The sequence below is a fragment of the Oryzias latipes genome, chromosome 4 (assembly GCF_002234675.1).
Source record: "Oryzias latipes chromosome 4, ASM223467v1".
Lineage (NCBI taxonomy): Eukaryota > Metazoa > Chordata > Actinopteri > Beloniformes > Adrianichthyidae > Oryzias > Oryzias latipes.
In genome coordinates, this window is record NC_019862.2 from 29,511,762 (window position 1) to 29,527,204 (window position 15,443).

General features: G+C 42.3%; 1 protein-coding gene across 1 annotated transcript in view; it reads left to right on the forward strand.

The window, feature by feature from the left end:
* The window catches only part of LOC100125533 (retinoic acid receptor RXR-gamma-B), a 37,724-nt gene extending 22,775 nt beyond the window's left edge, over positions 1-14,949 (forward strand). Inside the window, exons 3-10 of the mRNA XM_004068342.4 lie at positions 5,051-5,195; positions 5,374-5,553; positions 6,105-6,265; positions 6,507-6,636; positions 12,290-12,422; positions 13,822-13,913; positions 14,047-14,152; positions 14,511-14,949. Coding sequence (XP_004068390.1) covers positions 5,051-5,195; positions 5,374-5,553; positions 6,105-6,265; positions 6,507-6,636; positions 12,290-12,422; positions 13,822-13,913; positions 14,047-14,152; positions 14,511-14,658 — 1,095 coding nt within the window. The 3' untranslated portion in view covers positions 14,659-14,949. The remainder of the gene's footprint in view (positions 1-5,050; positions 5,196-5,373; positions 5,554-6,104; positions 6,266-6,506; positions 6,637-12,289; positions 12,423-13,821; positions 13,914-14,046; positions 14,153-14,510) is intronic.
* Positions 14,950-15,443: the final 494 nt, after the last annotated feature.

The window sequence follows — 15,443 nt, forward strand, 5'->3', positions numbered from 1 at the left end:
CAAATCAAACTTTATTTATAAAGCACTTTTCATATATAAATATAACACAAAGTGCTTTACATTAAAACGCAACAAAATATAAAAACAAGCATTGACGATTTAAAAATAAATAAAATAAAAATAAATAAATAAATGGGGCTCACCTCCCCGTACCTAGCCCCCCACTCCTTTCACACCTCCCACCCCCTAAGTGATGGCAAAGGACAATGAGAAATAGGCTGAGCACAAAAAGAGGATGCTGGAAACGCTAATAATTGGAACCTCCCCCTCCGTGAACAGCCGCATAGACAGCCAAATGCAGCTTCACAGGCGGGGACCGCTCCACCACAGCTAAGTGGTGATGCAGGTCCCCATCTAGAGCTGCAGTGGCTGAACAGCAGCCGACCCAGAAGGAGGGGTTCCAGCTGAGGAAGCACCGGAAATAAAAATGAATAAAAATGAGAATAAACAAGTAAAAATATTGATAAAAACAATAAAACATTAAAATAAGGTAAATTAAAATAACGCGTTAAAAATCAGGTTCAAGTTCATAAAACAAGATAAAATGGATAGATAAATAAATAAAATAAAAAGTACATATAAATAAATAAATAACTGAATAAATACATAAAAGTAGTAAAAAAATTAGCTAAAAGCCAGGTTAAAAAGATGGGTCTTGAGCCTTTTCTTAAAAGCATTAATGCTCTCTGCGGCTCTCAGGTCCTCCGGCAGACTGTTCCACAAACGGGGGCCATAGTGCTGAAATGCAGCCTCTCCATAGGTTTTAGTTTTTACAGTTGGAATGGTTAACAGACCAGTGCCAGAGGATCTCAGGGTCCGCGAGGGTTCATACTTTACTAAAAGATCTGATAAATAAGAAGGCGCAAGACCGTTAAGACATTTAAAAACTGTTAAAAGTATCTTAAAATCAATCCTGAAGCATATGGGGAGCCAATGCAGGGATTTCAAAATTGGGGTGATGTGAGCCCGCCTCCTGGTCTTTGTAAGAACTCGTGCAGCAGAGTTCTGGAGAAGTTGAAGGTTCCTAATGTTGGTTTTTGGAAGACCAGAAAGCAGGGCGTTACAGTAATCAACTTTACTCATGATAAAAGCATGCATTAGCATCTCCATATTAGCAAGAGAGAGTAGTGGGCGGACTCTAGCCAGATTTTTGAGTTGATAAAAACCAGTTTTAACCACCTGTTTTATATGGGGGATAAAAGTTAGCTTAGAGTCGAAGATAACACCCAGGTTTCTGACTGTTTCTGAATGACTTAATGAAAGTTCCTGTAGCTTCAGAAACTGTTTCTCCCTCTTGGCTTCAGGACCGATAACTAAAATTTCCGTTTTGTCCTGGTTGAGCTGCAGAAAATTATTTGCCATCCATAATTTTACATCTAAAATACAGTTAAAAGGTGCTTCTATTGGTCTTGTGTCATCAGGAGACATAGCTATGTACAGCTGGGTATCATCAGCATAGCTATGAAAGCTGATGTTGTGGGTTCTGATGACATTCCCCAGAGGAAGCATGTAAATGTTAAAAAGCAAGGGGCCAAGGATGGAACCTTGAGGCACACCACAATTAATTTCATGGACCCCAGAGAAGTGCGTGTCCATGCTTACCATAAAGTTTCTCTCCATGAGATACGATTCGAACCACTTGAAAACAGTCCCTGAAAGGCCAAGACTTTTAAGTCTGTTTACAAGGATCAGGTGATCAACAGTATCAAAAGCTGCGCTTAGATCTAGTAGAACTAGTACTGAGATCTGACCTGAATCCAAGGCACATCTGACATCATTAACGATTTTTAACAAGGCTGTCTCTGTGCTGTGGTTCGTCCTAAAGCCAGACTGGTTTATCTCAAAAATGTTGTTTTGAGAGAGAAACTCATTCAGCTGAATAAAAACAAGTTTTTCTAAAACCTTACTTAAAAATGGCAAGTTGGACACAGGTCTGTAGTTATTAAAAATTGAAGGGTCTGAATTAGTTTTCTTGAGTAACGGTTTCACCACTGCCGTTTTAAAGGCAGCAGGAAAAATACCCGTCTGTAGAGAGGAGTTCATGATATTTAAAATCTCACTCTCAAAAGACCCGTAAAAGGATTTAAAAAGTGAAGTAGGGATGGGATCTAAAAAACAAGTTGTTGGATTAACTTGGGAGAAAACTCGACCAAGTGTTGCAGCTTCAACCAGGTCAAAACTGTCCAGTGCTTCCTCAGGTAACATCAAGCCAACATAACCAATAGAGAGGCTTTTCTGTTCTTTTATGATGTTAGATCTGACAGAATCGATCTTGCTCCTGAAGTGGTCTGCAAAGTCTTCACACAATGAGGCGGAGGCTGGCATTGTGTTTTTGTTTGCATTTGAGTTGATCAGGGACTCAATTGTGGTGAAAAGGACTCTGGGGTTATTCTTATTTACAGAAATGATGTTAGCAAAATATGAATTTCTGGTCTGTTTTACGGTTTGATTATATAGTTTTAGCTGGTTTTGGTCTAATTGATAGTTTATTTCAAGTTTGTGTTTTCTCCAAAGTCTTTCGGCAGATCTACAACGTCTCTTCAATTGTTTAATTTCTTCAGTTCTCCAAGGGGGTGTGGCTTTGGTTCTTATCTTTTTAGACGTTAGTGGAGCTACTGAGTCGAGACTGGATTTTAATTTACTGTTAAAATTTTCAACGAGTAGATCACAGGGGGCCGGCAAGACAAGCGGAGAGTAGGAGCGAACAGATGTAATAAACTTTTCGACCACTTCAGGAGTCAAGTAGCGTTTCTTCACCGTTCTCACAGAGGTCTCTTGCTTTATAAAACCAGTGATGTTAAAAAGCACACAGTAATGGTCAGATACAGCCAGATCCACAACAGCGGACACACTGGTAGGTAAACCATGACTGATGACAAGGTCAAGAGTGTGCCCCCTGTTGTGAAGAACCCTCAGATCAGTGTAGTGGAACCTCCAAAGGAGACGTTCAGGATGGAAATAGTTAGATTTGAAGTCAGGAATGCAGCTAAATTCAGCTTCTTCCTTTGGTATGACCCACAAGTCTTACATTATTTTGCTAATTTACGCCTCTTCATTCTGGGAGACTTTTCCATCATGCAGAAGCTTTAGTCTTAAATGTTTGCACTTTGTCATTTCTTTTTTCTTTACCCTCCTGCTGACCTCTAAACTTCTCACCCTGAGGTCATCTTTGACTCGTGAACAACTACTGTATGTAGAGGCACACGAAAGCCGGTCCCAGTATCACCTCTGTAATGGATAACCGGTAGACAGAGAAGAAGTCGTCCTTTGTCTTGACTCGTCTGTCTCTGCTTATGCTTTGGCTGCTCTGGCTGTGTGGGATCCTCTTTTTCTTTGAGGGGCTGCAACTTCTCACTTTCAAAGAGCGTAACTCACTCAGGACTGCACTGTTATTCATGGGGCACAAAAGAAGAGGCCTTCTTCAAGCAGGTCTGATTCGACGAGGCTTTGGAACTGGCTGCTAACCTGTTTTTTCCCCCCACTAAAACAAGCTAGGACGCTAAAATCTCAGTGATTTCCCTCTGAAGGAGTTATTAAATCTCATGACAGCCCTCCCGGACTTGAGCTTTAATGTAGAGGAAGAAGACGCTTCTCATCTCTTCAGAGAAAAAAAAACTGTAGATCAAAATAAAGAAAAAAATTTCTCCAAAGACATTAAAACGCAGTTTTTACAGCTACATTATTGGGTTCTGATCATTTTTTGCACATATGCATGAAATGTAAGTAAAAAGCAATAAAAGTATAAGGTCAAAATATTTACAAAACTACGTAATATTTCTAAGTTTTTATGGAAAATGATCATTCAATGGACTGTTGTCTGGATTTATGTAAATTTGAATTCCACAGATTCCTCAGTATAATGAAACTATCTTTAAATTTATTTATGTTACTCAAAATTAAACCTCTTTTTTCTTTTTTTTTGCTTTCAAATGTTCGTAACGCAGACGTATTTCCCCCTGACCCACTAAAGACTCAACGAAAACTTGCATTTAGAAAAAAAAAGTGAGCATTTCTTAGCATGTGTAGAATAAAGAATGTATGACACATCAATAATCCATACGTGTTGCTTTCAGCTCTTTTCTGCTGCAGCTTGCAGTTTGTCTGAAGCAGCGTTCTGTTTGGGGAACGGTCCACAAAGGCCTAATTCCTCAGTCTGTGCGGGAATAACTGTTGGAGGAAGAAGAAGTGCTGGATGGATGTTAAGAAGAAATGCCCACCGACTCACCTGTGGGCAGGTGGAGGATGTTTTATCCATGACCATCAAGACAGGAAATGTAGTCCCGTACCATGAACCTCCACCACTACATAGTCCCCAAAATATAAGAAAAAAATACACAACAGTGAAAAAGAACACCAGGACAGTTTTTACAGCCTCTTCTCTTCTATCCACCTTCAGTCTGCTGTTACAGGATCCTCAGAGTCGACGCTGTAAATAAGTTATACTGAGAGCCTGAAGACCGCGTTTCCTATATGCTAAGATGCATTAAATATACAGGGCATCAGGGTTCAGGGAGGTCATTCTCGCACCAGAACCAAATGTCCTCTATAAATAATCTCACGATGCATTCATCCGAGGAAAATATGTGGAAATCAAGGAAAATTCACTTAAACTCAAGTAGGTATGATAACAGAAGCTGAATGGGACTTTAAAGCGTGAGATCATCTTAGCAATGGTGTTTCTTTGAGGGCCCTCTGCTGGCAGATTGTTAGAACTGCACCGTGTGAAAGCGGCGTCTCCACCATTACTCCTCCTTAGTCAACAAACGTTAAAAAAAACCTGTATGACAGGCCTTAGCCCCTCCCACCAACTGAGCATGTGATCACATGCTGGGCCACTTTAACAACAAAGCGTGTGGGTGGGAAAAAGAAAAAAAATAGTCATCTAGCGGAAGACAAATCGCAAAATATAAGTGAAGGGAGAGGGTGTCATAAGACTGCTCAACGCTTTTCACTTCCTCTCCACTTCCTCCTCCTCCTCTCTGTGGGGCTCAGTTCTGGCCTCTTCAGCTTCAACTCTTTGTTCTCTCTTCTTTCCTGCCGTCATCCTCAGATGAACTCTATGAACAGTGTCAGCAGCTCCGAGGACATCAAGCCTCCGCCGGGCCTGCAGAACCTGGGGAACATCAACTACCAGTGTACCAGCCCGGGGGGGATGTCAAAGCACATCTGCGCCATTTGTGGGGATCGCTCCTCAGGTAACATGGGAGGGAGGGGTGGCGGCGGTGGTGGGGGTGCTGGACATTTCTCGAATTCCTGAAAACATCTGACAAACACCCAGCCTGCTATAAGACTCAAGTCAAAGAAGGAACCTCAGCGCCCGCGTCGCGGGGGTGTCGGCTCAGAGCGCCACTGATGTGGGTTTGTGTCCCGCAGGGAAGCACTACGGCGTGTACAGCTGCGAAGGCTGCAAAGGCTTCTTCAAGAGGACCGTCCGCAAAGATCTCACCTACACGTGTCGAGACAGCAAGGAGTGCCTCATCGACAAGCGCCAGCGGAACCGCTGTCAGTACTGTCGCTACCAGAAGTGCCTGGCTATGGGCATGAAGAGAGAAGGTGTGGGAACCTCACCGACACGCGCTTGATGTGGTCTGCAGCTGAGCTTCTGCTTTCAATCCAAAACCTAAAGGATTGACAGGATTTCAGATGCTGGACACTTTTTCTTTTTTTTTTGAGGGTGTAGGAGAAAGTCCTCCACATAAAGGGTTGTAAAACTGAAAAAAAGGAAAAATGTCACATTTTAAGGTAAAGCACAACTTTCATAGATCATAGTTAGGATATTCAGCCCTGTTTTTTTTTTGTTTTTTTTAGTAAAGTAAAAAAAAGATCTGGAAAAGCCAACATTACATTTATTTTATCCAAAATCTAAGAATGATTTGTTTTGTTTTTTTAAAGTTTATTTTAAATGTTGGAACATTCATGACGTCTAACCCTCAGATCAATAGAAACATTTTCCTTTTCTCTCCGTATGAAATGTGAGGTATAAGCCCCTTCTGTGAGCAAACACGGCTGATGCTCGCTGACATCCTGGGAAGGAAGTGAAAACAGGCCTGGTTTGATCTGAAACGAGCGTTTGTGCGTCTGTGTGTGTGTGTGTGTGTGTGTAGCGGTGCAGGAAGAAAGGCAGCGTGGGAAGGAGCGTGGGGAGAACGAGGTTGAGTCGACCTGCAGTTTCAACGAGGAGATGCCCGTGGACAAGATCCTGGATGCCGAGCTGGCTGTGGAGCCCAAAACAGAGACGTACAGCGACAGCAGTCCCGGGAACTCGGTGAGAATCGGAGCGTTCATTCCACAAAAATACATTCTCCGTTGTGAATCCAATCAAAAAGCCAACAGTTGGACTTGTAGATATTGTAAGGACCTGATCGCTGCAATCATTTACAGAAATGAACTGACCAGCCGTTGCTGAGACTGTTATCGATGAAATGTTTGTTTCAAAGACATGAATAAATAGCAAAAAGGTTAAAAAAAACGCTAACTTTAGATATTGTTTTTGTTATGACGTTCAGACCAACGACCCCGTCACCAATATCTGCCAGGCAGCTGACAAGCAGCTCTTCACCTTGGTGGAGTGGGCCAAAAGGATCCCGCACTTCTCTGATCTCCCCCTGGATGACCAGGTCATCTTACTACGAGCAGGTAGGCAACCACACAAAACCTACACATAAAGCATATGAGAGCGCTCACACAGTATATCTCAACTATATTAGCAGCAGGAGCGTCTGTGAAGCCCCTTTAACCAGCTGCAGGAAATACAGAAATTAGGGTTTAACTAATTTACATTTTTAATTGAAGCAAATCAAAGTCAAACATAAAAACATATGTTTTCCAAATTCCCCCCCCAAAAAAAACAAAAAACAAACACTTATTCTTTGGTCGATTCCAATGTCTAAAAAAAATAAATCCACAAGGAAATGTATGTCCAAAAAACCAAAGATTGATCTCACCAAAATGAATGTGTTTGTGATTTCCACCCTTAATCCGGCTTTCTTGGTTGGGTTCATCCTGGTGTTCCTTCCCCAGCTTTTTCTCCTCATTTCCTCCTCTGACAACTGCCGACGCCCCAAACTTTTCTCCTTCTTCTCCTCTTGCTGGTGACTCCGCCCACTCCTGGGCACTTTAACATCAGGAGTTGGGTCATCTTTACCCCACTAGACAGTGCGCTAAACCTTTTTTCTTCAATGATTTGTGATCTTCACTGGTGTCCATGGATGACATGAAATCTTTCCACCTTTATCCACCTTTGTCATGGTAGGGAGAACACATAAATGTAAGGATCGGGTCATCTGGACCCCATAGGATAGCACAAGGGATAATCCAAGACAAAATTCTAAACAATATTTATATAAACAAAAAACTGTATCTATTTGTGCAATAGTTTATCCAAACTAATGTGGACTTCATTGACATCAGTATTTTAATCATCATTTGGACTTTCTTTTCCCCACCTGACACCACTGCTACACCCTCACTCCACCTGTTTTTTCGTGGTGCTTCTTACATCCATTTAAGCACATGTCCCTATCTAGTTCAATGGAGCATTTACACCAAATATAACTGAGTCCCAGCAGTGCTGCCATAGCAACGCTGACCTCTGCTGGTACCCCAACAAACCGTACACCAGGGGGGTATTCCAGGAAGCATGTTTAAACTAGCCTGACTTTAAGCCTGAACTCTGGCTGAAATCCGCCTGAACTCGCTTACTCTGGGTATGTCGGTTCCAAAAGACCGGGTATGAGTTGGCGTAATTGCGCTCGACTTGGTAACCCTGGGTTAATGCTCGTGCACGGAAGGTATATAAAGACATTCTCAATAGATCGCCGATTTCCGGAGTCACCATGGAAACGCGTGGAGAACCAAAGAGAGCGCAATACTTTAGTGAGACGGAGTCTGAGATTTTAATGACGGCGTATGAAGATTATACGTCCATCAAAAAAGTAACACGGCTGCATCATCAAAAGAAAGAGTTTCTGCTTGTAGTAGAAGAGCAGACAAAGTAAACGCACGAGTTTCTGACCTTATTTCCATTTTCCTTGTGATGCATATATATATATATATATATATATATAACTTATCCAATTTTGCCACCTTAAATGAATTACTTCTATTGGTAACAAATAATTGAGTTAAATTCTTCTTCTTTCTCTTTCGGCTTTTCCCATCAGGGGTCGCCACAGCGAATCATCCTTTTCCACCTCACTCTATCATGAACATCTTCTACCCTAACGTTAGCCAACTTCATGTCCTCTGTTAAGACATCCATGTATCTCCTCTTTGGCCGTCCTCTTGCCCTCCTGCCAGGCAGCTCCATCTCCAACATCCTTCTACCAATATATCCACTATCCCTCCTCTGAACATGTCCAAACCATCTCAGTCTGGCTTCTCTGACTTTGTCGCTAACACCGGCAACATGAGCCGTCCCTCTGATGTACTCGTTCCTTATCCTGTCTAACCTGGTCACTCCTAAGGAGAACCTCAACATCTTCATCTCCGCTACCTCCATCTCAGCCTCTTGTCTCTGTCTCACTGCTACCGTCTCTAACCCATAGAGCAGAGCTGGTCTCACCACTGTCTTGTACACCTTTCCTTTGAGTCTTGCTGGCACTCTTCTGTCACACAACACTCCTGACACTTTCCTCCACCCGCTCCAACCTGCCTGCACTCGCCTCTTCACCTCTTTTCCACAATCCCCATCACACTGAACTGTTGACCCCAAGTACTTAAACTCCTGCACCTTCTTCACCTCAGTCCCCTGTAACCTAACGCTTCTACCTTGATCCCTCTCGTTCAGACACATGTATTCTGTCTTACTACGACTGACCTTCATGCCTCTTCTTTCCAGAGCAAACCTCCACCTCTCTAGCTGTTCCTCCACCTGCTCTCTACTCTCACTGCAAATTACAATGTCATCCGCAAACATCATTGTCCAGGGAGATTCCTGTCTTACCTCGTCTGTCAGCCTGTCCATCAGCATAGCAAACAAAAAAGGACTCAAAGCTGATCCTTGGTGTAGTCCCATCTCCACCTTGAACTCCTCTGTCTGACCTACAGCACATCTCACCACCGTCATACTTCTCTCATACATGTCCTGAACTACTCTGACATACTTCTCTGCCACTCCAGACGACCTCATACAGTACCACAGCTCCTCCCTCGGCACCCTGTCATACGCCTTCTCTAAATCTACGAACACACAATGCAGCTCCTTCTGGCCATCTCTGTACTTTTCCATCAACATTCTCAAAGCAAAAATGGCATCAGTGGTGCTCTTACGGGGCATGAAACCATACTGCTGCTCACAAATCTCCACCTTCTTCCTAAGCCTGGCTTCCACTACTCTTTCCCACAGCTTCATTGTGTGGCTCATCAACTTTATTCCTCTATAGTTGCTGCAGTTCTGCGTGTCACCCTTGTTCTTAAAGATTGGGACCAGAACACTTCTCCTCCATTCCTCAGGCATCTTCTCACTCTCTAAAATCCTATTGAACAACCTTGTTAGAAATTCCACTGCTGTCTCTCCTAAGCACTTCCATACCTCCACAGGTAGGTCATCAGGACCAACGGCCTTTCCGCTCTTCATCCTTTTCAGAGCCTTCCTAACCTCATCCTTTCCAATCTCTGCTACTTCCTGCTCCACAACAACCACATCTTCCTCCCTTCTTTCCCTGTCATTTTCCTCGTTCATCAGCTCCTCAAAATACTCCTTCCATCTTTTCTGTACACTCTCCTGGGTTGTTAGCACCTTTCCATCTCTGTCCTTAATCACCCTTATCTGTTGCGCGTCCTTCCCATCTCTGTCTCTCTGTCTGGCTAGCCTGTACAAGTCCTTCTCTCCTTCCTTTGTGTCTAACCTGTCATATAGCTCATCGTAAGCTTTCTGTTTGGCCTTTGCCACCTCTCTCTTCACTCTTCGCTGCGCTTCCTTGTACTCCTGTCTACCTTCCTCAGTCCTTTCTACATCCCACTTCCTTTTAGCCAACCTCTTCCTCTGGACGCAGTCCTGTATTTCCTCATTCCACCACCAAGTCTCTTTACCGTCTTTCCTCTTTCCAGATGACACACCTAGCACCTTCCTACCTGTTTCCCTGATAATCTCTGCTGTAGTTTCCCAGTCCTCTGGAAGCTCATCCTGACCACCCAGGACCTGCCTCAACTTCTGCTTAATTCCTCACAAGTTTCTTCATTCTGTAGCTTCCACCACTTGGTCTTCTTTTCTGTTTTCCCTCTCTTCTTCTTCCTGACCTCCAGAGTCATCTTACACACCACCATGCGGTGCTGTCTGGCTACACTCTCTCCTACCACCACTTTGCAGTCATTAACCTCTCTCAAATGACCTCGTCTACATAGGATGTAGTCCACCTGAGTACTCCTACCTCCACTTCTGTATGTCACTCTATGTTCCTCTCTCTTCTGGAAGTAAGTGTTGACTACAGCCATTTCCATCCTCTTCGCAAAGTCCACCACCATCTGTCCCTCCAGATTCCTTTCCTTCACACCAAACCTGCCCATCACCTCCTCATCACCTCTGTTGCCCTCACCAACATGCCCATTAAAGTCTGCTCCAATAACAACTCTCTCTCCTCTGGGGATACTCTCTATGACCTCATCCAACTCACTCCAGAATCTCTCCTTCATTTCTAACTCACAGCCAACCTGTGGCGCATACCCACTGACTACATTCACCATCACCCCTTCAATTTCTAACTTTAGGCTCATCATCCTGTCTGAGACTCTTTTCACCTCTAGAACACTGTTTACAAACTCCCCCTTCAGAATCACTCCTACCCCGTTTCTCTTCCTATCAACACCATGATAGAACAGTTTGTATCCTCCTCCAATACTACGTGCCTTGCTGCCCTTCCACCTTGTCTCCTGCACACACAGTACATCTACCTTCCTTCTCTCCATCATGTCTGCCAGCTCTCTGCCTTTCCCTGTCATTGTGCCAACGTTAAGAGTCCCTATTCTCAAACCTATGTTCCTGCCTTTTCCCTTCTCTCTCTGGCCACGGACCCTTCTGCCTCCCCTCTTTCTTCCACCAACAGTAGTCAAATTTCCACCGACACCCTGTAGGTTAACAGCATCGGTGGCGGTCGTTGTTAACCCGGGCCTCGACCGATCCGGTATGTCTAAATCTTTCTCGTGGATGATTCGCATGGTTATTTTGGCAATTTTTACGCCGGATGCCCTTCCTGACGCAACCCTCTCTATTTATCCGGGCTTGGGACCGGCACAGAAGTTACTGGCTTGCAACCCCTGTGGCTAGATTTAAATAATTGAGTTAAATTCAATCAACCTAATTTCTTACGTCTATAAAACTCAATAATTGTTTATACAACTCAAATTTATGTATTTATCCAACTAAATGTCATATTACTCCAATTCAATTAATATTTTTTCCATCTTAATTAATTATATTTCTTGATCTCTCATATGTCTAAATATGAGCCGGCAGATATACTCATTTTTAGAACAATAAAAAGGACGGGGAAAAAATTGCACGTTGCACTCAAATTCATTAAAGAATTTTCCGTCTTTATCATTACCTTATAGATTAGTATGGGTACTATATAAACTCATTATCCTCTCCTTCACTCTTACTCATGGTGCAGAGACATAAGCACAGTAGGACAAGATAACTCAGCAAAACATGGCAAAACACAGTAAAACAGCTAAACAACTAAAAAAATTTGGTCAAAAAGCCACACTTAAACCAAAATCCCTCCAGACAGGCAAAGGTAATGGTATCCCACAATCCCTTGCGGTGCCGATCTAACAGCAGCACCAAAGTTACACCTACTTAATTGAATTAATTTGAATGAAAGTAAAATAACTGTCTGATAAATACGTGTTATTTTTAAACTGACTTAACAAACAAATAATTTATCTTAACTGAAGCAAATAACTAAGTTAGATCAAAGTGAAAAAGTTGAATTTTCCAACATCCATATGTGGTCTTATCACCCTCTCATGGTGGAAAAAGTATTATCTGAGCTTCTTCATCCACTAAATCATCTTCAAATGGACACGCCATGCTGCTTCACTTCTCTGTAAACAAACTAACCTTCAACTAAACCTGCTCCAGACCAGGTTATGTTCAGAGCATGAGTTGCTATGGCAACTTGACCTACCCTGAAACATACCTCAATTTCTGGAACCGAAAACTGAGGTTATCAACTTCCTTAGCCTCAAACTTACCGTGGGAGCTAGCATAACCTGCTTCCTGGAATACCCCCCAGAGTCTTCCAGTGGGCTTAACCCGACACATTTTCGTGTTTTTTTTTTAATCCAGGCTGGAACGAGCTGCTCATCGCCTCTTTCTCACATCGCTCGGTCACAGTTAAGGACGGCATCCTGCTGGCTACGGGGCTCCACGTCCACAGGAGCAGCGCCCACAGCGCCGGAGTCGGATCCATCTTTGACAGGTGACAAGCTCCCGAATCCCGCAAAAATAAAAGCGTGCCACGTGTCTCAAACAATGATGAGGTTAAAGTCAGAAAAAAAACAACAGTTAGTGTTGATGTGAAACTTGTACTAAAAATTACCTCATGTAGATTGAAAGAAGCTGTATGTAACAGTATTTTTCTTCAAGAGTTTCTTTACATTTACATTTTACAATATATTTTCACCTTTTTACAATGTTTATAAATACTTTTTTTAATTCATTTTTTACATTTTTTGTGTTCATTTCACTTTGTTGTTACAGAAACAGATTCACCACCAGAACCAAAAGATCAAAAAAACAACCTTTTGGTGTAAAACGAGTGAACCAAACATTTGAATCCCACACTCGCAATAAGGCTTCATTTATGCGGGATGACAGTTAGAAACTCTACAGAGGTCCTACTTTCTCACACGGTGGCAGATGAGGAAAGAGGTTCTGTCCTCACAGGATTCTGTTCTTCAGACTTTAGAAAACTGATCTAAGAGATGCGTTCCTGCTCCTCTGAGTAGTTTTTGTCTTTGGTTTTGTTAAAACCAGAATTCTGCAGGATTTGTTTGGGGCTTTTAGGAACCACGCAGCAAAGCAAAAGAGTTCCTTTCCGTTCTGGTTCATGGTTTTGAACAAAGAAACCTCAAAAACTGTTTTATTTGAACGCATCAGTGGCTCAACATTTCCGCTTGTTGACTGTGTTTGTGTGTGTGTAGTGTTGTAGCACAGCCATGAGTTTGTATCATGCAACAAATCCCCTTTTTGAGCTTTAACTTTTATTACAATGTTCATTCCTCACAAAAAACAATCCCAAAGCGGTATTTTGATCCATTCACAAAGGTCTGAGTATTCCTCTCAATAGCTGCCCTCTGAGCACCAGCCCCTCCCAAAACACGAAAATGACTGGGTTCTCACATAGTGACATCACTAAGTGGGGAACAGCCCCTTCCAGGAAGAGACCATGGTGCCAGCCCCGCCCCTAGGCTAGGCTAACAGACAGACACTTTGTCTGTGGAGCTAGCGGTGATCGGCCAAACGCTTTCATTTTTCACACATCCATCTTTGCAAACGTTTGGATGTTGTATGTCCTCATGGGAGAAACGCAGACACGCTGCCTCTACGGTGACATCATGAAATGGGCGGCACCCACAAGGAGCGAAAGGCGGGGCCTCAGAGGTCGAGTCATCTTACTTCCAGGGTTGGAAAACGAGCTGCGAAAATAACTAATATTTCATAAAACAAAGGTCCTATAGTGTACCAAAGGTAAAATATTATCATATATGTGGATATAGTTTACCTGTAAGGTGGATTGTTCTTTGTAAGGAAACTTTGAACCAGAAACGAGGCCTTCTGCTCTACAGAGATGACTTGGATGTGTGTTTTTCCTGCAGGGTTCTGACAGAGTTGGTTTCAAAAATGAAAGACATGCAGATGGATAAGACGGAGCTCGGCTGCCTGCGAGCGATCGTCCTCTTCAACCCAGGTCTGTCGGGCTGTCAGTCAGTTAAAAAATCCTCTCGGCTACTTTTTTCCTTTTTTGTTTTTGTTTTTTTGGTTTGAATAAATGCAGATTTTTATTAAAATCACACTTGAAACTGTGTTTGAATTTGTTTTAGATGCAAAAGGGTTGTCCAACCCATCAGAGGTGGAGGCGCTAAGGGAAAAGGTTTATGCCTCGTTGGAGGCGTATACAAAACAGAAGTACCCAGACCAGCCGGGCAGGTAGGACACGCTCAGTGTTTTGGCAAACATCGGGATCAAACTCTGCCGTTGAGCTTCTGCTTGCTTATAGAAGCCTCACAGACGTGATTCTAGAGAATTAGACTTTAAAAGCATTTTAACGTTTCAAAAACTTATTTTCAAAACTTAAAAAAACAACTTTCTTTGGTTTTTTTGTGCAACATTTCATACATTAAAAACAAAAATGTGTTGTTTTTTTTTATGGTAAATCTTAAAGTTGCTCCTGTTTTGTGTGGGAAACCCATTGTTTCATAAAAGCATTTGGACAGTACTGTTCTCAGAAGTGACAGATGTCATCGGTAAAGCGCTGACTTATTCGGCACTGTGGCACCGTTTGCAGGTTTGCCAAACTGCTGCTGCGGCTGCCCGCCCTCCGCTCCATCGGCCTCAAGTGTCTGGAGCATCTGTTCTTCTTCAAGCTAATCGGTGACACGCCTATCGACACCTTCCTGATGGAGATGCTGGAAGCCCCACATCAGATCACATGACACGAGTCCTGCCCGCCCCCCTTGTATATAATCCTACACTGTGAGCATTTGAAGATGGAGACCGTTTGAAATTGTAAAGCAAATTATTTTGTACCAAGTAAAATGTGTGTAATAAAGAAACCCGTTGTGGCCGTGGGGACAGTGTTCTGTGGAAGCAAATTGTTTTAGAGCTGTTAACAGATTTTGTAAATAGGTGATTTCAGGTTTTAAAAGCAAGCCGAAGATATTTCAATTAAGGAATAAAAAAAGGAATCATATTTTATTCAAAGAAAAATGTGTAAAAACAAAAAACATACATGCATTTCGTAAAAAAACACATTAAACAATTCTCACAGAATAAAGTTATTTAAAATATAACAGAAAGTTGTTTGTGTGTTTGTTATTAAACGTAGTGTTGGGTTCAAACAGCTGGATTTGCAGTTGCACTGTGTGTCCACTAGATGGAGCCAGTTTTTTCCATTTTGACCCTTTTTGATCATAGAAATATGTTTTTGTGTGGCCCAAAAATTTTATTATTGTGATTACACAAAACGATTGCCACGAAGGTAGACACTTTTGAACAACGTAAAAAAACAAATAAAAAACAAAACCAATCTTTAGAATCCTGATGAACAAAAAAAAAACAATAAATTCTCAAGAGTTCGAGTTTTGCTTAAAAGTTTTTACATATCATTATTACAAATAATATATAATATATAAATATATAAATTGCAAGATTTAAATGACCAATAAAGTTTGACTAATTAAAGGCTGATTTTCCTGTGATGCCAAAAATGGTGAAATGA